Genomic DNA, 23466 nt, shown 5'->3' with positions numbered 1-23466 from the left:
AGAAAAATTTAGGAAAGGGGGGCAATGCCAATTCTCAGTAGCCCTGTGGATAGCAGCATTCCAAGGTTTCAGGCCGGCATCACTGGCCCCACATCCTAACCTTCATCTATATAGTGCTATCTTATGCACATCTATACAGACATAAATCATACTGAGTTCAGTCTCCCTCCCACTGCAGGAAGGACCAAATCTGGGGATTTCTCCAGGTCATTACACTTTTTCCAGTTCTGCCCCAGAGCTGAGCTGATCAGGTCTCTAATTAAAAGAGCAAAGCAGCCTTCGGGGTTGGGGGCCAAGAAGAAGCACCCACTGCTCTTGCTCATCAGGACAGGCTTTTTAGCTTAAGACACACTGCAGCCTTACAAGGACAACCAAAAGATCAATCTGTCCATCTTGGCTACCAACAGATGCCTTGTCATAACACAAGCAGCTTCTAGCTGTCCCTTCCCCTTGTAAGAAGGTGGGCAGAGCAAACACTCATCCAAATTTGGACACCATAAAGTCACATCTGAAATTTTTGGCACTGCACATTTAGTGGAGCAACACTTATAGGTGTATGGGTTATGGCAGTGGTTCTCAAACTTTGTAGCCCAGGACCCGCTTTTTAGAATGACAATCTGTCGGGATCCACTGGAAGTGATGTCATGGCAGGAAGTGACATCAACAAGCAGGAAATTTTATTTTTTAACAATTCTAGGCTGAAATCCTATCCTCACTGACCCAGGAGTGAGCCCCACTGACTATCATTGTCAAAAGCAGATCTCCCCAAATGCAGTCACATACCATGTGGGCATCAAGTCTAATATACTAAAAATAAAGTATTGAAATGAATGGGGACCCACCTGAAATTGTCTTGCAACCCACCTAGTGGGTCCCAACCCCCAGTTTGAGAAACAGTGGCTTATGGGCTAATTAAACTAATTAACTTGGAGTTCAGTGGAGACTTTCAATGGCCACCTGTGCCAGATTCTGGATTGCAAGCTACTGTGGGAAGGTTTCCTTGATTGTAAGCTCCCTGGGGCAGGGGCCCTTTTTGTACATGAAGCTGGCTTAGACCAAGCCAGAGCACTGGTCCATCCAGCTGAGCAAGAGCTGCTCTGCAGGGAGCCTGGGACCGAGCCTCCCACCTGCCCGCACAGCCACTCAATTGCCCTTCCCAGGCAGGTTCCTGGACAGAAGCTGCAGCACAACTCCGCCACGCCCTGCAAGTCTTTAGAAATAGACAGCTTCCCCTTAGCCCCGCCCCTCCTCTGCGTCGCCGCGCTCACGTGTAGTCCTCTCCCCCTTGAGTGACACCCCCAAAGCAGCTCCTGATAGGCCCACGTCTCGTCATCGCTCCCTCCGCCAGCCAATCCGCAGAGGCCACAGCAACGAGGCGAAGTGGAGTAGGCGGAGCGTGTGGGCAGAGGCTATAAAAGGGAGGTGGCGCTGCAGCCGGGGCGGCTGTTGTAGTTGACAGAGGGAGTGGTCGCAAGGGAGGAGCGATGGCGGAAGGCAAAGGGGGTGAGGAGGGCAGCGACGCGGTCAGTCTGGTCGTCAAGAGCCCCTCGCAGCGCCACCCGGACCTGCTTCTCTCAGCCCAGCGAGCCTGGAGCGTTCGGCGCCTCAAGACGGAGCTGCGCAGCCTCCACCCCGACCAGCCGGTGAGACTTTCCCTCTCTCCTTCTGCCGCCCCTCCGTGGAGCCTCCCCCGCGGCTGTGGGTTCAGTGGAGCCTCCAAGGCCAAGAGCAGTCTACCTTGGTTAACATAGCCCCACTCCTCAGGCGACTGTGAGCTCAGTGGAGCCTCCAGGGCCAGGAGCAGTCTGCCTTGGTTAACATGATCCTGCCCTTCAAGCAACTGGGAGCCCAGTGGCATCTGTAAGACCAGCAGCAGTCTGCCTTGAAACAGAGTGGTGTGGAGATGGAGTGATGGGAAGGCTGTCTTCTTGCTGGGATTGGGAGTAGTGCCTTATTGCAGTGCTTCTCAACCGGTGGTACTTGAGGTGGTGTCTGGTGGTACTTGTGGGGTCCCCAGACATCTGCTGCCTGGCAGTGAGGCTAGTGACATGATGTGACAAGCTTCAGTAGGAGGCTCTGCTTGGCAGGCAGAGCTACAAAGCATGCTTTTCACACCCTCTGAAAAGTTCTCCTTCCCGCCCTGAGCCTCTTACTGGTGGTTGTCACATTGCATCTGGTCTCTCAACTCAGAAGTAACTGGAGATTATGTCATCACCAGTTACTTCCGGTGGTACTTCCAATAGGTGGATGAAGGGACATGGTAGGCATCCTTCAGTCTTGGAAGACTATGGTATCGCGCTCTGAATAGTGGTTCTGGAACAGAGTGTCCTCTCCAGTGTGCGAAGCCTGGGTAAAGTAGATATGGAGGATAGACTGTTACCCATGCATCAAATCCCCCCTCTCCACGTCGCTGAAATGGTCCAATGGAAAGGCAGAAGCCAATATGGTTGGTTGCAGTGGTGTTGCAGGAGTTGCCAGAACATGACTGTGTTCAGCCATGAACTGCCTCAGGGACTCCGGCTCCGGATTTTGCCACGAGGTTGACTCCTGAAGTCTTTTCCATAACTGGATGTAGCCACAAGGCAGTGGAGGTTTGGGATCAGAGTTTTCCTTCTCTCAGATGAGCTGCCTTCCCAGGCTAATGAGTCCCATCTACCTGGTGGCTGGGTGGCTGTTTAGTTGCCTCCCCCAGCGGTTTGGGACATGGTACAGCAGAGAATAAACATTGAGAAACACTGTCTTATTGGTTAGGGTGGTTGGAGGCTGAGTGAGTGACTCCTCATTGCTTGGAGAGTGGGAGTGGTGGGTGGAGTTCTGGTCAAGGAGTGGAGCTTAGGGATGATATAGTCAGCTCTTTATATGCAAGTTCCTGCGAATTCTGGGCAGAATAAGTCTACCTCTCCCTAGCCATTCTCATTATCCATGAGTGCTATACTGGTGCCACATCGAAGGGGCATTAGTATTGGCTTGTGGAGAATTGTCAGGCATATTTGTGTCTGCTTTCAGACTTGCCCAACCATCTCAGGGACTCCAGCTGACTCTTCATAACTCTGGTGATGAGAGATTATCTCTGGCTACCTGAGGCTGTTTTGGGTCTGGGGCAAGCTAAGGAAAGAAGCCAAGAGACAGATGGAGGTGGATGGGTAAAGCAATCCCCTACCTACTGTTGATCTCTGAGGCCTCATTGTTGGGCCAGCAACCTTCAATGCATCAAGAGATAGCCAGCATGGAGGAGGAAGCATCAGATGTTGGAGATGTTGATGAGCCCTCGCTATCATCCAGCCCCATATATGTACTTCAAGTTAAGCCATTTCTGCCCAATGCTGCACATATGCAACAGGGATCAAATCTGTACATCTGCAGGCCAGGCAAAAATGGGTTAAGATTCAGGTTCATAAACCAAAGTTTCCTTACCCCGAGGAGACCTCCAGCTGCTTCCCTGGCCCTGCAGGATGCAGTGGTGGCCATTTCTGCTCTTCTCTTGCTGCTCCTCCTCCTCCAGCCCTCTATCAGTGCAGGTGGAATCAGTCAACATATCCTATGTCCCAGTTCAGTATTTGTCCACTGTCCTTTGCCCTCTTCTCCAATACTTGCTTATCTGGTTTACTGCTCATTCTTTCTCCCTGCATAAGTTTGCTTTCCTTTAAGCCACACTCTTGGTTCCTGTAACCTTTCTTCAGTCAGTTTCTCTCCAAAGCACACTCGGTTCTCCCATCTGCTTCCTTTTCTTGGAAAAGGCTTTCATTTTATACAACAATTGAAATCTAGCATTTCCCTCCCATGAACTAGGGCAGCGTTTCTCAAGCTGTGTGTCGGGACCCAGTAGTTGGGTTGTGAGCCAATTTCAGGTGGGTTGCATAGCACCTAGCTCAGTCACCATACAGCACAGTGATGAAAATACAGGCTACAGAGCAGCCAGGCAGGATGGGCTCCCAATGGGTGCTTTCAGATGCTTTGTCCTGAATTGGTAGGAAGATGGGATGCTGGAAGGCTGTGTGGTTGGAGAAGGTTCCAATTCTGCTTTCAGCTTTGACTTGCAAGCTGGAATGTTTGAATTCTGAGCTGAGCAGGGCAGGTGTTCTGTGAAATGGGACCTTTTTGCTGATCAAGGCTTAGGTTTGAAGCCTAAATTTATGTCACTTCTGGCCATGATATCACTTCCAGGTTAATGACATCACTTCTGGTAGGTCCTGGACAGATTATCTTTTAAAAAGTGGGTTTAAGAACCCTTGAACTAGGGAATGAATAGCGCTTGTGTGTTCTTCTGAGTATAAAGTATCTCTGTGGCACTTCAGTGCTATGTATTAGATTAGTAACTGGTCTCTGTTCATTTTAGCCTTTGTTATTTCTTGTAAATTCTTAGCTTAGTATTTACAAGGTGTGTTTCTGAGGTCAACTGTGATTCTTCTGTAGCTGTGTTTTGCAAAATAGCTCTCTCGACATCAACAGGCAGTATTATGTAACCCAACCAACCAGAATCTGGACTCTCCTAGCAGCTGGTCACTCTGTTCTCCAAGATTCAGCATGATTGTTCTGCTATGTCAGACTGTGTGAAGCGGCAACATTTTGCCCCCTTGCTTGCAGCTTGTGATTTATTTCTGTTGACAACCAAATATTTGTATCTGCTTTGCTACTGTGATGGTAGTGGAAGTAACTTTAAAAGTTGCCACTTTTGTGAAGAACAAACTCTAAAATGAATGCTTACAACAGCAAAAATCATTAACCGCAAACATCTGACTTGATTCTTCTATCCTTGATGAGGGTTGGGTAACAAAAGCAAACATGCTGTTATCAAATTCATATGTTTGCTTTGTAATGCAAACATACAAAACTGTTCAGACAGGCCTGTGTGCCATGTGTTTGCAGTGTAACCGGGAACCAAGAAAAGGTTTCCTGTAGAGTGATGCAACTTTCCTTCTGTCTCGTTTGATTAGTCACAAATATCGTACAAGTTGAGTAACCTTATCTGGAATTCCAAAATACAGGATGCTTCAAAATAAAGAACTTTTTTGAGTGCCAATATGACTTAAAAATTTTTTTTGCCTAAAGAAATAAAAGAAATAAAATCACAAACTGTGCTTCATGCACAAACGTTTTATACACAAATTTATTAAAATTGTATACAATTACCTTCAGGCTGTGTGTATAAGGCATGTATGACACATAAATGACTTAAGATTTGGGCCCTGTCACCAAGATCCCTCATTACATATATACAAGTATTCCAGAATATGGAAAAATCTGAACACTTCTTGTCCCAAGGAGTTTGGATAAGGGATGCCCAACCTGTATCTGAATTCAGAACAGCTTGCAACAGCAAAGTCCTAGGCCACTTGCAAATTCATAAGTGTATTTAAAGCCTTCTGAAACTGCTGGGGGGCATGCTTCTTCTTTTTTTTAGAAACCGACAGTTCTTTAAAATGTTTTGTTCTGTAACAAGAAAAGAACATGTACAATTAGTAAGCGGTTCAGTGGACAGGCATATCATTCAGTCACATTTTTGGTAGAGATGAAAATATTCCACAATAAAAAAACAAAATTATGGATTCTGCTTTAACTCCCAGACTGTACCCTGGGGATACTGGTGTACTATGAACTGCTAACCTCAGAATTAAATGAGGATCTCCAGTGACCTTGGAGTACTGTGGTCCTGGACGCAGGGCTTTAGATTCAGAGTGTTTACTTATAATCTGCCATGATCCATTCTCCCAAAAATGTGTAAAGACCAGGCAGCCCAATCCTAAGCTTCCCTAGTGTCCAAGGATGCAGTGGCGCTAAAATGGCAACCAGTGCTTCCATTGGGGCCAGGGAAGCACCACCAGGTCTCCTCAATAAGGGAACTTACCCTGTGCAGTAGGGTACCTCATTCCCATACCCTGCGTAGCGACCTGGTGGCCCCAAAGGATCTCCTTCGTTCTGCGCCCGTTATTGAGAGGATGCAGATTTGAGGAAACCTGTGTCCCAGGAGAAGGTGTAGGATATGGCAGCAGAGCCTACCACCATCTCTGCACCCCCGTCTGCTCCTCCCCAGTTTGTCAGTTGCAGCTTTGCTACCCACCAACAATCAGGTTGCAACCCACAGTTTGAGAAACCCTGATTTAATGGAAACCTGTGATGCAAGAAATGAGGTTCATAAACAGGTATTTGTTGTAAGGTTACAATATTTTTTTTAAAGAGTTAGTAATGAGGATAACAAGATGCTTAATTGGGGTTGGCAATTACTGTATTTTTATCAGTGTGAATTATGGTGGATTCTGATTATTTAATCTTCTCCCAAGATGGACATTCTCATCTGGGTTCAGAAATGGCTGTCCATTGCGCTTATTAAAAACCACCAATAATGGGTTCCAATTCTTGAATTTGAAGCCACTGAAACTGGCTTTGGTGTTTGGAACCAATTCTCAGCAACAGCTGTAACCATCAAAAACTTGAGTCCAAAAATGGACTGTGTTGCTGTCAACTTGACTGATACTTTTTCTAAGGCATCAGTGTGAACAGGCTTGGTTTGTCTTTTGGGCTTGTACTTTGTCTTCTATAGGTGGAGTCTCTCTCCACTATTTCTCAAACAATGGCTTGGTGAAACAGCTGTGAGATCTTGCATGTGGTGACATTTGAAACACTATTTTCTTGTGGATGGAAGCTGTTTATTCCATATCCCATATCCCTTAAGACAAATTAAGAATTGCATGGTATTTCTCTTAAAAATCCAATTAGCAAAAGCCAAAATCCAATTGCCCATCATAGCTACGGTTGAGGACCTCTGAATTGATTGGCCAGGCAAAACCTGCTAATGTATTTACGAATGTTGCTTGCTTGAGCCGTTGCGCCATTGTCAGTCATGTGGCTGCAGAACAGATGGACCGCAGATGCTCCAAGTTAGGCGGGAGATACTCTTTGGACTGCAGGTATTTTAATTTCATTTCAAAATGAACACATTAACAAGAACTGAACCATGAATGTTCTGCATAACCCTACAGAGTGAGATTTAATCAATATGTTCTCTTCTCTTTTTAAAGCCTGAAGACTGTCAGAGGTTGATTTATTCTGGGAAACTATTACACAACCACCTTCGTTTGGAAGAGGTTTTTGCCAAGGTACTTAATGTTACATGCAAATGTTCCTTTTGATGTCTGTAGTGCAACCAAGTAAATGCGGTTGACTGAATCCTGTCTTGTTTGGTTTATATTTTAGCAGGAAGCGATGCATGCTGTCCACCTGGTGTGCAACTCAAAGAATGTGCCAGAGACTGTCAGAAAGGTATGTTAGATATTTGCATGTAGCTTTTTAGGTTACTCTTGTCCTGAAGAGAGTATTTCAGGTATCTAAAGAATTTTGTCACCTGGAGCTCAGTCTAGTTAACTATTCATGGAAGCTTGTAGAACATGAACCTCTGGTCTATATAACAAGACAGTGTTCATCTAGACCAGCGTTCTCCAAAGTGGAGACCTTTGTGTCTGGAAAAAGCCTTCCCCGTCCTGTCTGGTGCTTTCTGTTCTGTCACAGTTTCGCTTGTTTTGCAACCCAGTCTCTGCACAGGGACACTCTGGGTAGTCCTGTCTATTGCCCAGCATCCCAGCAGGCTGTGCAGCAGGATGTCTGGGCAGATGCAACTGCCCAGTGTGTTCCTATGCAGAAATTGGGTTGCAAAATAAGAGGCACTGTGGTGCAATGGTAAGCACCATTCACGGCCGGGGGGGAGGGGCTTTTTCCAAACCCTGGATAAACAAGCAGGAGTTTGGATAGTCCTGATCTAGGCTGTCACAGTGCCCTTGAAAGCTCACTTTGGGGGCACAGTGGAGGAAAGCATCCTTTCCTGGTTCCCAAAGGTATGTTGTCTGAGCATTTTTGTTGTCATCTTTACCATCATGGCTAGTAGCACGTGATAAACATACATTTTTTCCATTTTGAAAGTCATTTAAACTAGTTACTGTTGCATTTTGTGACAGTTTTGTAAGTTAAACATAGTGTTGGGAAATGGATTTCTTTTTGGCTATTCTGGGCTATCCTGAATTCTCATGTTTTAGAGCAGGGGTCTCCAAGCCCTGGCCCAGGGGCCAGATGCGGCCCACAGCAAGCCTCTATGCGGCCCGTGGCCAGCCTCTTGTCCCCTCAAAGCCTCTGGCCCACTTGACCCAACATGATTGGAGCTGCGCTCTGGTTGCATCTGGAGGGTGTTCTAAGGGCCAGAGAGATTGAATGAATTATCCCATTCATTCATTTATTCACTCAGATGAATGAATTTCATCTAAGTGAATTTCATCTAAGTTCCATCTCTAATTTATTTATATAAATTTTATATTTAATATTTTTTTCGCCCTCTACACCGTGCCAAATATTTGATGCGGCCCTCTGGCCAAAGTTTAGAGACCCCTGTTTTAGAGCATAATTTTAAAAAATAAACTTATTCCTAATGTATACTTATAAGTTATTGCACATAATAATTGTTAGTGGATTGAGCCCCTGCTGTTCTTGAAGCTGTAGCAGCCCACATGGCAAAAGTTGGCATGTAGTGTGTAATTTGCTTGGTAGCCTGTATTCAGGTATTGCATTGCATCAGAATCCACAGGCTGCTGTGGTTGGCCATTGACTTTGGTCTTCTGTCTGATGAACATGACATTTGTATGTCATTGAAGTGGATTTGTAGCTGGAGAGGTGGGGTTGCAAAGTTACTGTCTTTAAGTCATTGTGTTAATCAGTGATTTTCAACCTTTTTCATCTCATGTTAAATCAGCACATTACTGACAAGATTCTAAATTGTCAAGGCACATCATAAGTTTTTTTTTTTAAATTGAAAGGTATACTACACAGCAAGTGGTGGACTCAAGATCCCCCAGTGGTCCTATTAATAAACGATCTTTTCCAAACTCTGGTGGCACACATGTGGATCATTCACAGCACTCTGGTTGAAAATCGCTGTATTAAATTCTTAGACATCTGATGGTCAACTTGTTAACAGGAGCATGTTGCTAAGATGACTGTTGGATGTCTGATAATTAAACCACAGGCTGACTCCGAGTCACAGGTGGAATGTTGGTAGCACATCTCACATTGAGAGTTGGTATACCAAACCCCACTTTACATGGCAACTGTTGTGGGAAGTATTTCTTTGAACACTGAAATGTTCCTTAGCAGCCCCCCAAACACACAGTCTCTCATATTCAATGTTGTTTAGATTACTGAAGCCAAGCAATGGGGGACAACATTTAGCCAACATTCTTCTGTACGATCTTCGGTTTGTGCCTGGAGTCAAAGGGAGAGATCTTCCAATCAGCCTTCTACAAGAGAAGCTGCCAGTAGGTATGTTTGGTGCATATGGAAATAAATTGGTTTATACAAGTGCATCAGTTCTGCTGGTGGCTTGTGCCTTAGTCATTCCTAAAATATATTTGTATTTGTAGTGGAGCTTTATGGGCATCTGTAGATCCCCTTGCATGCGGAGCTTTTGCTGGCTCCTTGGCCAGAATGCTCAGCAACACACAATCCCACCACAAGGGTCTTGCTTGTGGTGTCCTTTGGGTAAGATGAGAAATAGTGGGGGCCCTTGCTGTTCCTATCCTAGAATTGGAGCACAAGAGAACCTTGCTTTTTCCTTGAGCCCTTTAGGTGTCAGGAGAGGGAAAGTGGGGTCTGTCTTCACTTGTGCTGGGATTTAGCTAAGGTGATAAGCTGTTTCTTACTTTCTTTGTACTCTGGTGCAACTAAGAGAAGTTCCTATTTCTTCCCAAAGTCTCCTGGGCGTGCCAGAAGCCTAAGAGATTTGGTGGCAAGAACAGGTAAACTGGCTAGGACACCAAGGCAATATTTGCAGGCTCGTGATATTTTACAGCAGCAGGTAGTTGTCTTCCAGTAGAACTTTGAATGTAACCCAGTTAAGTTCTCCTTTTTTCCTGGGTCAGGAGTGTGTTATAGAGATCTAACATGAGGTTGTATAGCACGTACTTGGCTGGCAGCATAAAACCTTACAAAAGCCTTTGCTGTGTACCTTAAAATTGGGGGAGAGGAAAAATGCTAGCAGCACACCTGTTCTCATCAAGCATCTTTTGTGTGTGTGTGTGTTATGAAGGTCGCAACTACAGCCTCCCTTTCAAGGCCTTGATCCTGGATATTCATCATATACCACGTATCACCTGTTGCAGTTGTGGTTCCAGCAGATTTACGCAAGACAGTACTACATGCAGTAGTAAGTTTTCTGCTTTGACTTGGCTGATTCTTACTAGGAGTTAAATGCTAGAGCCTGCCCAGGCCACTGTCCACCTCTTTGTATCAGTAAAGTGAAGCTGAAAAAGCCACATGATGAACCTTTCTGTGTCAGGCAAGCTCTTGACACAGAAAGGGAAGAGCTGTGTTTTCTGGGCACACAGAGCTGAAGTCTGTCTTGATGGATACATTTTATTTGGGCCAATAAAATCCACTGCTGCCATTTTACAGGCAAAGAAGCAGTCTCCTGGCTACTTCCCAGGCTAATGCATATTAATTCGTGGATTAAGATTCAGCAAGTTCTTTCCTGCTTTCAAAATGAGCTCCTTCCTTTTTTCTTGCATATTCAGCATGGCTGCCAGTGCTGCTACTAGTGATTCATCCATTACACAAAGTACACAGGACATCCCAGTGGCTCCTGTTGCTGCTCCAGCTCCTCTTCCTGGTCCATTTCCTGTTGACAACCAGCCTGGGAATCCCAATGCTCCCCCTCAGGTGAATCCAGGAGTTAACCAAAATCTGCAAATGAACGCACAAGGTGGTCCTTTAAGGGAAGAAGACGAAGAAGCCAATCGTGATTGGCTGGATTGGCTCTATTCTGCAACTCTGTTCTACGTGTTCGTCAACATTGTTTATTTCTACTCCAGCATGAGCAGACTTTTTATGGTCATGGTTGGCACCCTTCTCATGTTCTTGTAAGTTTCTACTATTGGGCTTTTTTTGCAGGGTTAGGGGGCAGTTGAGTTATCTCACGAGTGCATGCATTCTCGCCACATACCAGTTATTAAGTTGATTCACATTATTTAAAAGAAGATACTTGGGGAGACTACTCATTGATCACTGACAAGGGGTACAGCATCTCTTTAGCCTAATTTCCTGAAAGATGGCAGTACTGTGTCAAGTTCTAAACATTTACAGTAGTTCCACTATTATTTATTAACAGTATTTATATACCGCTTTTCAACTAAAAGTTCACAAAGCAGTTTACAGAGAAAAATCAAATAACTAAATGGCTCTCTGTCCCAAAAGGGCTCACAATCTAAAAAGATGCAAAAGAATACCAGCAGACAGCCACCAGAACAGACACTGCTGGGGTGAGATGAAAGCAGTATTTTCCAAACTGTGGGTCACAACCTGATTATTGGTGGGTCATGAAACTGACAAGCTGATAGGTGACAAGGAGAATATATTGAATCCTATAGAAAGTGCAACTAAACCGCATGTAAGTGTTTTCTTGTAGGCCGCTGTGCCTCGGTCCACTTTGAAGAGCAGGCCGAGAGGAATGTAACACCATGAGAATGGTCTCAGTCTGATGGGACCAACACTCCAGAAGGTGGGCCCCTTCCACCATAGTAAAAAGGATAAATACTGAGACTTGAACAGCTGGTAAAGTGAAACTGTTTTTTGTTAGTCCTGTAGAGCTAGGTGGGTCGGATTGCGTCATTTTAAAGTTGGTCCCAGTGCTAAAAAGTTTAGGAACCATTGCACTCCTGTTACCTGTAAATGGGAAACCTGTTTTGTAGCTCACTGGTTTTGCAGATCACAGACCGCTGGACTGGGGCACCTCCCATATGAGGAAGGGCTGTAGCGTATGGGACTAGAAAAGAGGTGCCTGTGAGGGAACACGATTGAGATATACAAAATTATGCAGGGGATGGATAGATAGACACTCTTTTCCCTGTCACATAACACCAGAACCAGGGGACATCCACTAAAGTTGAGTGTTGGGAGAGTTTGGATGGACAAAAGAAAATATTTATTTACCCAGCCTGTAATTAGCCTGTGGAACTCCTTGCCACAGGACGTAGTGATGGCATGATGCCTTTAAGGGGGATTGGACAGATTTCTGCAGGAAAAGTTCATCACGGGTTACAGGTCATGGTATATGTGTGCAAGCTCCTGGTCTTATAGGTAGGCTGCCTCTGATTGCCAGACACAGGGGAGGGCACCAGGACACGGGTTGTGTTTGTTGTCTTGTGTGCTCCCTGAAGCATTTGATGGGCCACTGTGAGATTCAGGAAGCTGGACTAGATGGGCCTTTGGCCTGATACAGTGGGGCTGCTCTTCTGTTCTTATGTTCTTAAGTGCCTACTTGTCTCACTGTTGTCTGTAATGAATGATTGCTGTTAACCCCAAAGTAACACAAGGACAATGCATGTTGTATGTATTAGATATTGAAGTCTGTTATCTTCTCAGTATGCTTATTGATCTTAGAATAATAACATGTGCTCTAGTAGCAAATGCATTTTAAAAACAGTTCAACACATCAGACACTTCTGCAGGCTGTAAAGTTTTAACTTGAATAGGCAGTCATTCTGTGATGCTTAAAAGGGGCACAGAATAGTTATAATTTGCTTTTTGGTATAAAGCAGCAGTGGGCAAACTTGTGCAAAGGAAAAGCAGTTCCCTTTTGGACCGCATCTTTTCGTTCTGCTTTGGTGATGCATGAAGTCCCCCTTGTTTTGGGGGACAGGGACTCTCTGGGCAGTCACATCTGCCTGGACATCCTGTTGCACAGCTTTCTGGGATGACAGTGCGACTGCCCAGAGGGTCCCTGTCCCCCGAATGAGGGGGACTTTGCTTGATGCTGAAGTGGAGCAGAAAGGTCTACTCATGGGGTAGATGGATTTGGCTGAACTCTGGAACCAGTGCTCAGGCTGGGGTTTGGCCAGCCCTGGTATAAACTGAACCAAACTGCAATTTGCACAATCGCCTTGTTTTGGCCTTATAGCATCTCTTCATAAGAAAATTGCAGTACCTGGAGTATTTATATACTGCTCCTCCACACTAAACAGTGTTCAAAGCAGTTTATGTGGCAAAAGGAATAATAGTGTTCTGTCCTAAAGGGGCACGAGCGAGACACTAGTAATCACCAGTGGGACAGACTTATTCTTGGATGAACAGGGATGGTTGCTCACCACCTTCTTACTAAATAGGCAATTCACCTCTTTAAAGAGGTGTCTCTTTGCCTAGTAAACCAAAGCAAATGCTTTTCTTCTATGCCGCATACAATGTTCTGGCTTCCTCTTGGCTACATTTGTGTATGCTTTGTTAATTATGCAAATTTCATGATTTTCTTTTTAAAACCTGCCTATCTTTTTGTCTCATTTTAGGCACCAGGGTAGATGGTTCCCCTTTCGGCGGAGGCAAGTTCAGCCTGCTCAAAACAATGTTCCTCCTGAAGAAGCTGTTAACCAAGACCAAAACAATAACTTGCCAGTAAGTTCCTTTGTGATCCTGTCATTTTGCGTTGTTTTTCTGAACAATCATAAGTCAGACTCAGATGGACTTTTAGCCCAGTCTTAACCACATTTATTCAGAATCAAGTCATTCATTCAGTGGAACTTGCTGCTTGTGTCAATAAGCATGCCTAGAATTTCAGTCTTGGTCTCCTTTTCTTAGGGTGCAATCCTAACCCCTTATGTCAGTGCTTTCCAGCACTGACATGAGGACAGTGCAGCTCTGAGGTAAGGGAACAAACATTCCCTTACTTTGAGGAGGCCTCCATGAGTGACACCCAACTGCAGGATGCAGCACATGTCCCATTGGCAGCGCTATGCCAGTGCTGGAAAGCACTGATATAAGGGGTTAGGTTTGCACCCTTAGCATGTTTTTGTATTCTGTACACATCAAAAATAGAGGCAGCACAATTTCAAACACTGCCCGATGCTGTCTTGGGTGTAGTGCCCCTGCATTCGAAACAAAATCCTTCCATGCCTGATGTGCACTGCCTTGAAATCTGGAAGTGCAGAACTTCTAGTTTCATTTTATGCCAATAAAGGTGGAATGAATGAATGAATTTATAGTTTCACACCATCTCTGTACACCAGTCCCGAATGATAATAAGGCAGTCATTTCATTTCTTCCAGGCTCCCGTTCTTCCCTGCCTCCATTCCTAACCTAACTGGGGTTAGGAATGGAGTGTGGTGGAGAATGGGAGCCAATCACTGATGGCATTTTATCAATATTTGCATTATTGTGGGTAGTGTTATGGTGGGGTTTTACTATACCTGTAACTGTTTTGTATGAAGCCTCCAGGAAATGCACACCTCCAAGTACTTAAGAGAATATTAGCGGTTGATGCAGTTGGAAAAAGACCTTGGATTAGTTCTCTTTCTTTCTTTGCTAGGAGGAAAATATTGGTGATCCTGGTGAAGCAGAGGCCTCTGAAGCTGTACCAGAGACTCAGCCTGCAGCACCTTCATTCATGAGCACTGCATGGCTGTTCTTCAAGGCTTTCTTTGCATCCCTCCTGCCTGAGAGTCCTCCACCTGTAGCCAACTAACTCTGTGGCACCACTGTAGCCATTCACTGAAGCAGGCAATATGCTGAGATGGGACTGAACATCAGCTTAAATGTTGAAAGGACGAAACATCCTCAGATAAAAGAAGGATCTGTGTTGAACAGCTAAAGCTGGGTGCAACCGTATGGTGATATTCTGGAGCTTCAGTGAATTATATGGTACATATTACAATTAGGGCCTATAGCAATGTATACTTCTGTACTTAATGTATGTAAGGCTGCTAGTGGACAGAGCTAAAGAAGCAGGTAGTTTCTGCTTATGCAACTTGATTCCTTTTGGAATGTATCTAATGCTCTTAACTACACTGAGTGTAGTACCTTATGCAACCAGTGAATTGCTAGATATGTATTATAAGATTTTTCTAGGGAAGGTGGATGCCAAAAATGGAGAGAAGCTGTGCTTTCCCTAATATAATTTCTAAAAGTATTTTGTGCGAATAGCCTTCCACAGAAGGTGCAAATTGAGCCTGTTATATAGTTAAAAATATAGTGGAAGGTTTTGTTGGGTAGAATTTGGAGTGCTTGTGTTAGAACAAAATATTATCCCCACATTCGAAATTTCAGAATATAGATGATCAGTGGCCCAGTCTCCTGTGGGCATAGTGAGCTTCTCCAGATTGTCCATGTCTGCTTCTGTATTCAGTGCATCTAGTTAAATAATGTTGCCAGATGCTACTTTCCATTGCATGACAAACTCATGGGCTTGCTCTGAACTGGATGGTCTATTTTCTTTTTGGGGGTGGGGGGGCCTTAGTTTTGCTGCTGCTTTCTTCCTCGGACTCTGTGCATCCTGTTAATCAAGATGCTTCCAAAATCCTCCCAGAATAACTCTCAAATGTTTTTGCTGCTTCTGAATGCTTTCTTGCTTCTTGAAAGTGTGGCTGCAGCTGTGAATGTGTGGCGTATATTAGGAACTTTAAATATCACAAGCAGATTTAGCTTGTGATTAAGTTCTAACTAGTTAAAGAGCAGCAATGTTTGAAGTGCCTTCAAGTTCTGCAAGTGTCTTATTGCTTGTTGCTTTGGAGGTATTCATAATATTTCTGTGTCTTTTGCTGCCCCACAGCCTGCACCTCCTTCTAGAACCCTGTGAGTTTGCCATGTGAACCTTACAACTCAGGGTTACAATTGGTCTAGGTAGTCTACATGAAGGAAGCTTTTCCTTTACAGTTGGACATTGGTATCAGTGGAGGAACTGTTCTTGGACCCATTGCAGATAAACAAATCAGTGGGTTCAGTCCATAGGACTTCCAGTTGCTGTCTGGAGGCTTCTATGGGCCTCAGAAAGGCTCCCGAACATGACCAGAGAACATCTCTGGTTGTGTTGGGGAACTCTGGTTCAGCCTCCATTGTGGGTTCAGAATCCACAGTTAGTTAAAACCACAGGTCCTGAATCTGCATATATGGAGGCTTGACCTGTATGCATATTCTGACTTTCAAGTGATGCTGACATGTATTTTCACTAATGCCATTGTGTAAATTGCAAGCCTCTGATATAAGTAGTACATTACAAACTATATAGTTCTGTATAACTGAGTACATAAACTGCTCAACTCTTTTCTTGTATGTTATCTATTAAACAGTTTTACTACTGATGGTTTAACATAACTTCAGTACTGCTGGTCCAAAGGATATTCACTGTATAATTGCAATATGGTCTCTGAAAGAAAGATGATCCCAGTCAGTCATTAAGGGCACATTACATCAGTGTATGACAGACCTGTCTGCTTTCTCTTTATCACTTAAACTACAAGAGAATGTCTAAATCACTGTTACTTTTCTGAGAAGTTGCATCAATCATGTGCATTATTTGGGCAATGTTACTGACAAGCCTGGAAAAACTTTGCTTAAGTAGCCTTAGTCTTTCCTCCATTCTCACAGGGAAATGTTAACCCCTAGTGCTTTTTGAAACACATTTGGGAAATGCAGTCATGGGCAGGGATCCTGTGCAACAGCCAATGGCACAACTGTGTAACAATTGCAGTCCTGACCCCTGTGCTGCTTTGGGCCAGGACTGCAAAGTGCCACCCCACAGGGCGTGTCTGGAGGCCTTCTGATGGCCAGAGAGGCTGTGCATGGCCTCCTGGCCCCCAGATGACCTTCTGTAGCCTCTGGATGGCCTAAAAATGTCACTTCCAGTTTTATGCCAGAAACTGGACGATGTTTTTAGGCCCACCACAGACCACAGAAGGCCTTCTGGGGGCCAGGGAGACCCTGTGCGGCCTTTCCGCCTCTCAGAAGGCCTTGGAAATGCCTGGGGGGGGAAATGGATGTGGGTGGGGTGAGGGCCATGGTGCCCCAGAGCATTTGCCCCCCAACCCCCTTCTGGTAAAGCAGTGATGTGTAATTTGGTAGGAAAGGAAATCTGAGGTGAAAGGTGCAAAAAAAAGTAATTATTGCTGACGAATAACTTTTAAGAACAGGGAATCTTGCAGGTAACATTTGTGCACACAATGGAGCCCTGGAAAAAGTGGTTAGAGAATTTTTTTTTTTGACTGAACATCTATTAGTACATTCTGGGGATTTGTCACCAGCTCTGTATGAATTGGCTATTAAGACAGTCCCAGAGAAAGGTAAGTTTACACGGCAGCCAACACGAAATAGAAGTGAGCTAATGCCTACACTACTCAATAATCTAGCCTTTGTTATCAGAGATGACTTCAGCTTTTCATTGGTGGTTTGAAGAGGCAGCGTGCTCTGCAGCAGTTAAGAAGCATGCCCAGCTATATGCCTAGGTTGTTTTAAATAGCTATGTCTTCTAGATTCCTTGTGGAGTTGGGTCCAATCACAGTTCTTCCAAAATCTGTGAAGTCTTGCTGACTAATCAAAACTTGCTTGTACACTAACTCATTGGCATAATGTCACATTTCTGACTCCTGTGATCCTTCCCAGTCAGCCCTACATCTCAAGGACTTTCAGCCTTCTGGTAATTTTACTCCCTTCTGCCAGCTCTCCCAAGCTGAACCCTTTCCATATCAAAGCATTCTTCAGGATGTTGTAAACCCATCACTCAAACCAAACCTTTGATGTTATAGCATCCTGATGGTAACAGACCTTCTAATACAATAATAGAGTATTTCCTAAAATTACACCCACTTGTTAATAGACCAAAACGCCTTCCCTCCTTTCACAGAATCTTTTCTACTTTTCTAGCATCCTTTCCCCATTCCCACAGAATATTGTGTTACAGCAAAGGAGTACATCCACTCCCTCCATCAGTTTTCACCTCTGTTTTTTGGGACCATTTGTACATGGCCAAAGAAAAAGTAATTGCCGTTCCAAATGGTCCCATGCATGGTGGGCCCAAGACCTCCTGACGCTTGAGGAGGCATGCCAAATCCCCCCTTCCCCAATGGTGTGCCAGCTTCTGCTCCTCCTGTTCTCTAATGTTCTTGCTCACTGTCCTCCACATTTTCTTTCTGTCCCCCCCCTTTCCCAATCCAAGGAGTGAAAAGAAAAGGGGCAGTGGAGGCAAGTAGGCAGATTATTATTATTAATAGTATTTATATACTGCTTTTTGATAAAAAGTTCACAAAGTGGTTTACAGAGAAAATCAAATAACTAATGGCTCCCTGTTCCATAAGGGCTCACAATCTAAAAAGATGCAAAAGAACACTAGCAGGTAGCCACTAGAAAAGATACTGCTGGGGTGAGGAAGGCCAGTTTACTCTCCCCTTGCTAGACAAAAAAACACTCCCTTGAAAAAGTGCCTCTTATCCAGTTAGCAGGGGTGCTTCCCCAACTGTCTGTTGCCTGAGGCAACCACATCATTTGGTATCATGGGTGGGTCAGTCAGATTTGGTTCCTGGAATAGGCTGAGATTCTACATCCTGATCCCTGTTAACCTCAGAATAATTATATATTCTTATGTAATATGATTATGCATATTATGTAATATGATTATTTATTATAACTTACTGTTCCAAATGGCCACTGTTACCCTGCACATGCCTGATCTCGTCTGATCTCAGAAGCTAAGCAGGGTCAGGCCTGGTTAATACTTGGATGGGAGCCCTCCTGGGAATACCGGATGCTGTAGGCTTATACCATAGTCTTTCGAGACTGAAGGTTGCCAACTACTGTTCCAAATGGTGCATCAATTGTTTTGCCTTTTGAAAAGAACGTGTTTGACAAATTGTTGCTTTCTGCCAGTAGGTGGCACTCCCTGACCCAATCTTCCCTGCTCTCCACATCCTTTCTCTTTAAACTCAGCAAGCAACCTTGATTCTGTTGTGGACATAGTTAAAAACAAAAAACAAAAAACCACCCTAGTCAGTTCACACTAGTCAGTTCTCTTTCCTTTGCTATTTTACAACAAATGTGCATTTATATAGTTCTGGGAACTCCTTAGTGGTAGCATCTCCTTGCTGAATAGCCGTCTTGTATGATGGTATGAAAGCTGCTGGCATCTGTGGAAGATGTGCTTTGAAATACGGGCAGCGTTGCTAATTCTGACTGCAGCTATTGAAGACTTTTTTTTCTAGGTATAGCATTGGAAATTCCTGGAGGCCCTATTAAAATCTCCTGGATTGCTTTTGGATGCAGATTCCTGCAGTCTCAGAAGATTGGCATCCCTTGTGGGGGTGGTGGGTGGGGACAAACTGGAAAGCTGTAGGACTGTTTTTCTTCTATGGCAAAGCTAATGGCAGCTGTAAGGAAGGGGAATTTAAGTTGGGGAAAGGGTGCTTCTTCAAGGCACCCGTGAAAGCCATATGGTTCTGAGAGTTCTACTCTTGGATCTCTGCCACAGCTCTGTTTTGGTCCATGTAGCCCCTGTTTGCATTCAACCTTCTCCCAAGGAGCTTAGGTGGAGAATAGTGGGAGGAGTGGGTTGCTCGTTATCTCTTCACAACCTTTTGTTTTATGGTACTTTCTGCAATATGAATCCTGCCCTCTTCAAGTGATGATCTGCAGGAGGTGAAGACAGCATCCAGGAGCATACAGCATGTAGGAAAATGTCCCTACGTTTTTTTTCTCCATGGAACTAAAAACAACATAGTCTGTTTGGATCACTGAGCACCTGAGCAGGGATTAAGTTTAACTGAAACAAAAGGAACAAGTTAGTCATGACTAATTTGAATCCCACTGTTGTTCACAGGGAGCCCTGATCGTGTCCTATTCTCCCCCCCCCCAATGAATGAATGTGCAAGGTAGAAGGAGACTGCGCCAATTTGGCAGTTGTGTGCAAGGCCCAGGCTCCACCCAATGCATCCACATGGAGACACATTGCAAACAAATTCCAATGGCACAGCCAAGAAAGAGTCATGGCCACAGGGCACATTGGTATCTGAGGATGTGGCTGGCATGTATGGTCCCATTCCCAATTCATTCACATAAGGAGCAGCATATAAACACAACTTTAGAGGAGTACAACTTTAATAGTGACTCATTTTAGCTAAATTCAGGGCAAATCTTTGTAATACAGGTCTGACCTGCTTTATCCACAGGTTCGGAACTCTTTGATTCAACTCACCATGGGTTCTGAACCTGGACATGAGCTCCCAGCCATGACCGGAGGAGTTCTCTGGTCGCCTCTAGAGGTGTTCTGAGGCAGGGCAGTGTGAGGCCTCCAGAGGTGTCAGAAAGGCATTGCGGTTTTTAGGAAAACCACACATAGCCTCTCCTTGCCTCAGAACACCTCTGGGTGTGACTGGAGAACATATCTGGTCACATCCAGCGGTAATATTGGATGAATCAATGGATTTGCTTATCTGTGGGTTTCAGTAACTGAGAGGGGTATGTCTTGGAATCCCTTTGGGTTCCAAGATCCAACTGTACAAGAACTTGTTCTCTAATGAACCTGACTGGCAATAGACGTCAGATAGCCTGGCCAAGAAAGGGAGCGAGGCAAGCCCTTAGCCTGGAGGTAGCAGCTGTACCTGGTGTTGCACCACGTACTCCAACCACTTGCTCCCACCAATCTGCTGTCTAAGGCAAAAGTTTCAGTTGGCCTCATGGATTGGCCAGCCCTGCTTCTAGTAATATCTGGTCAGTTACTGTGGGAAGCAAGATGCTGGGCTAGATGTAGCTTTGTGCTGCCTCAGCAAGGCTCATACATTCTTATGCCTGCAACCATGTATCTGGGGACCTTGCTACCTGGAAAATACTGCAGGTGAGGTATACCATATGCAGGTAATTCAGGGCCCATTCATTTGACTCATTGAGTTGAGAAAACAAATGGTTATATTGAAGTATTCTTTCTCATAGTGCAATGAAAACGTGGGCCTCGTATGCAATGACTGTGACGGAGAATTCCATGCTAGGGGCCATTGGGAAAGGCTTTGAAAATATTTATGAGAGGGCAGGTGCTCTCATGAATTGGGAACTGGTTGAAGACTAGGAGTCAGAGAGTGGGTGTCAATGGACAATTTTCACAATGGAGAGAGGTGAAAAGCAGTGTGCCCCAAGGATCTGTCCTGGGACCGGTGCTTTTCAACCTGTTCATAAATGACCAGGAGAAAGGGTTGAGCAACAAGGTGGCTAAGTTTGCAGACGATACCAAACTTTTCCAAGTGGTGAAAACCAGAAGTGATTGTGAGGAGCTCCAGAAGGATCTCTCCGAACTGGAAGAATGGGCAGCAAAATGGCAGATGCGTTTCAATTTAAGTGTAAAGTAATGCACATCAGGGCAAAAAATTAAAACTTCAGATATAGGCTAATGAGTTCTGAGTGTCTGAGACAGATCAGGAGAGAGATCTTGGGGTGGTGGTGGACAGGTTGATGAAAGTGTCGACCCAATGTGTGGCGGCAGTGAAGAAGGCCAATTCTATGCTTAGGATCATTAGAAAAGGTATTGAGAACAAAATGGCTAATATTATAATGCCATTGTACAAATCGATGGTAAGGCCACACCTGGAGTATTGTGTCCAGTTCTGGTCACTGCATCTCAAAAAGGATATAGTGGAAATGGAAAAGGTGCAAAGAGAGCGACTAAGATGATTACCGGGTTGGAGCACCTTCCTTATGAGGAAAGGCAATGGCGTTTGGGACTCTTCAGCCAAGAAAAGAAGCGCCTGAGGGGGGACATGATTGAGACATACAAAATGATGCATGGGAAGGATAGAGTGGATAGAGAGATGCTCTTTACAATCTCACATAACACCAGAACCAGGGGACATCCACTAAAAGTGTTGGGAGACTTAGGACAGAAAACATTTCTTTACTCAGCATGTGGTTGGTCTGTGGAACTCCTTGCCACAGGATGTGGTGATGGCATCTGGCCTAGATGCCTTTAAAAGGGGATTGGACCAATTTCTGGAGGAAAAATCGATTATGGGTTGCAAGCCATGATGTGTATGTGTAACCTCCTGATTTTAGAAATAGGCTATGTCAGAATGCCAGATGCAAGGGAGGGCACCAAGATGCAGGTCTCTTGTTATCTGATGTGCTTCCTGGGGCATTTGGTGGGCCACTGTGAGAAGCTGGACTAGATGGGCCTATGGCCTGATCCAGTGGGGCTGTTCTTATGTTTTTATATGACTGTTAATACAGGACAGTGGTGTACCTGGGGAGGTTGGGGGGGAAATGCCCTGCGTGCAACACCTCCAGGGCACTGCTGCCAGCCCCCCCGCCACCTTTGACCGTGCCTGGAGGCCTTCAGTGGGCCAGGGAGGCTGCATGTGGCTCTCTCAGTCCTCTGAAGGCCTTCTGAGACCTCTGGAGAGCTTTTTAACATCACTTCTGGTTTTCTGCCAAAAAACCCTCCAGTGGCCTTGGGAGGGCCAGAGAAAGCCACATGGGGCCCTGGACCCAATGGTAAGGGAGGTGACCAGTGGGGGGACATTCTGCAGTACTGGTCTGGGGCCAGGATGGCAAGTGATACAGGTGACCCCTTTTTATCTGCAGGTTTGGAACCTGTGGATTTGACTCACTGCAGGTTCCTAACCCTGGAAGGCCCCACCTGACCTCCCAGAAGCAACTGGAATAATCTTTCGGTCATATCTGGGAGGCTTTCAAAGGAAAAGAAGTTTCTTTCTTACATCTCCAGGGGGTGTTCTGAGGCCAGGAGAAGCTATATGTGGCATCTCTGGGCCTAAGAAATCCTCCCAAATGCAACTGAAAGGTGCTTCCAGTCATGTCTGGGAGGTCCTCTGTGGGTCCTCCAACCACAGGTTCAAAACCCATGGGTTCTGAACCAGCAGATAAACCTCTATTCTAGATCCAGGGTCAGCCAATGGAACTCTGGTGAGAGATTTAGGAGATACCACAGGAGGTACATCACATCACATTACCCTGTGGAACTCCTTGCCACAAGAGGAAGTGGTGGCCACAGCTTGAATAGCTCAAAAGGTGATTCTTGGACAAATCCATGAAGGACAGGTCCATCCATAGCTACACAGGTCCATAGCTACATCCATAGGGCCATAATGGCTCCATTTTCAGAATCTGAATGCCTCTGAATACCAGTTGCAGGGGACCAGTGGTGGGAGAAAAATTTGCCCTTCCTTCAGGCGAGCTTCCCAGAGGCAGCTTGTGGGTCACTGTGGAGACAGGAGTCTGGGCTAGAGTGAGACCTGTAGCTAGGTCATTTGACACCCGGGGCCCATGAACTTTGGAAAAATTGCCCATATATGACAAAAGTATTTTCAGTAATAGTCATGACATGAAATGAATAATAATAATGGCCAGGAAATAAATGCTGTGAGCATTTCCCTACAAGAAGGTGATGAAAGTAAGTCTCCTTTTTATTTCTGATGAAAGTCTCCTTTTTATTTCTGTCTTAAAAAACAAAACTCTTCTTAATTTTACAAGTTCCTTGCCTGTTTCTTTTGGTCCAGAGCAGAGCTATTTCACCTCATCTATAATCATTCAGGGCTCTTGAGACCCAAAGGAAGTGTGAGCACTAAGGAGTTCCGATTCACTTGGTCAGGTGGCTTCTCAGATCACTCCTATAGTGGACGGCTTCCAAGCAGAGGAAAACCTGGCTTGGGGGGCTTATCCTAGACTGGAGGTGGGATGAGAAAGGGC

The 23466-nt window shown here is 45.0% G+C and overlaps 1 protein-coding gene and 1 pseudogene across 1 annotated transcript; both read left to right on the top strand.

The window, feature by feature from the left end:
* The first annotated feature begins 1456 nt into the window (after positions 1–1456).
* HERPUD1 (homocysteine inducible ER protein with ubiquitin like domain 1) lies at positions 1457–16188 on the top strand. Its single transcript, XM_066637054.1, has 8 exons — positions 1457–1643; positions 7017–7094; positions 7192–7257; positions 9173–9297; positions 10064–10180; positions 10548–10892; positions 13311–13416; positions 14327–16188. The coding sequence occupies exons 1-8, from the start codon at positions 1485–1487 to the stop codon at positions 14480–14482; spliced, it is 1152 nt and encodes a 383-aa protein (XP_066493151.1). The 5' UTR covers positions 1457–1484; the 3' UTR covers positions 14483–16188.
* Positions 16189–18421: 2233 nt separating this feature from the next.
* LOC136660967 (5S ribosomal RNA) lies at positions 18422–18541 on the top strand (annotated as a pseudogene).
* Positions 18542–23466: the final 4925 nt, after the last annotated feature.

The sequence above is a fragment of the Tiliqua scincoides genome, chromosome 9 (genome assembly GCF_035046505.1).
Source record: "Tiliqua scincoides isolate rTilSci1 chromosome 9, rTilSci1.hap2, whole genome shotgun sequence".
NCBI classification, from domain to species: Eukaryota; Metazoa; Chordata; class Lepidosauria; order Squamata; family Scincidae; genus Tiliqua; species Tiliqua scincoides.
This window is presented reverse-complemented; position numbering and strand designations above follow the sequence as displayed.

Bases quoted from the DNA above. Each gene is read 5' to 3' on its own strand.
- HERPUD1 (XM_066637054.1), top strand. From the start codon at position 1,485: ATGGCGGAAGGCAAAGGGGGTGAGGAGGGCAGCGACGCGGTCAGTCTG. The intron at 10,181-10,547 runs GTAAGTTTTCTG...TTGCATATTCAG, and splicing joins AGACAGTACTACATGCAGTA to CATGGCTGCCAGTGCTGCTA. The intron at 10,893-13,310 runs GTAAGTTTCTAC...GTCTCATTTTAG, and splicing joins GGCACCCTTCTCATGTTCTT to GCACCAGGGTAGATGGTTCC.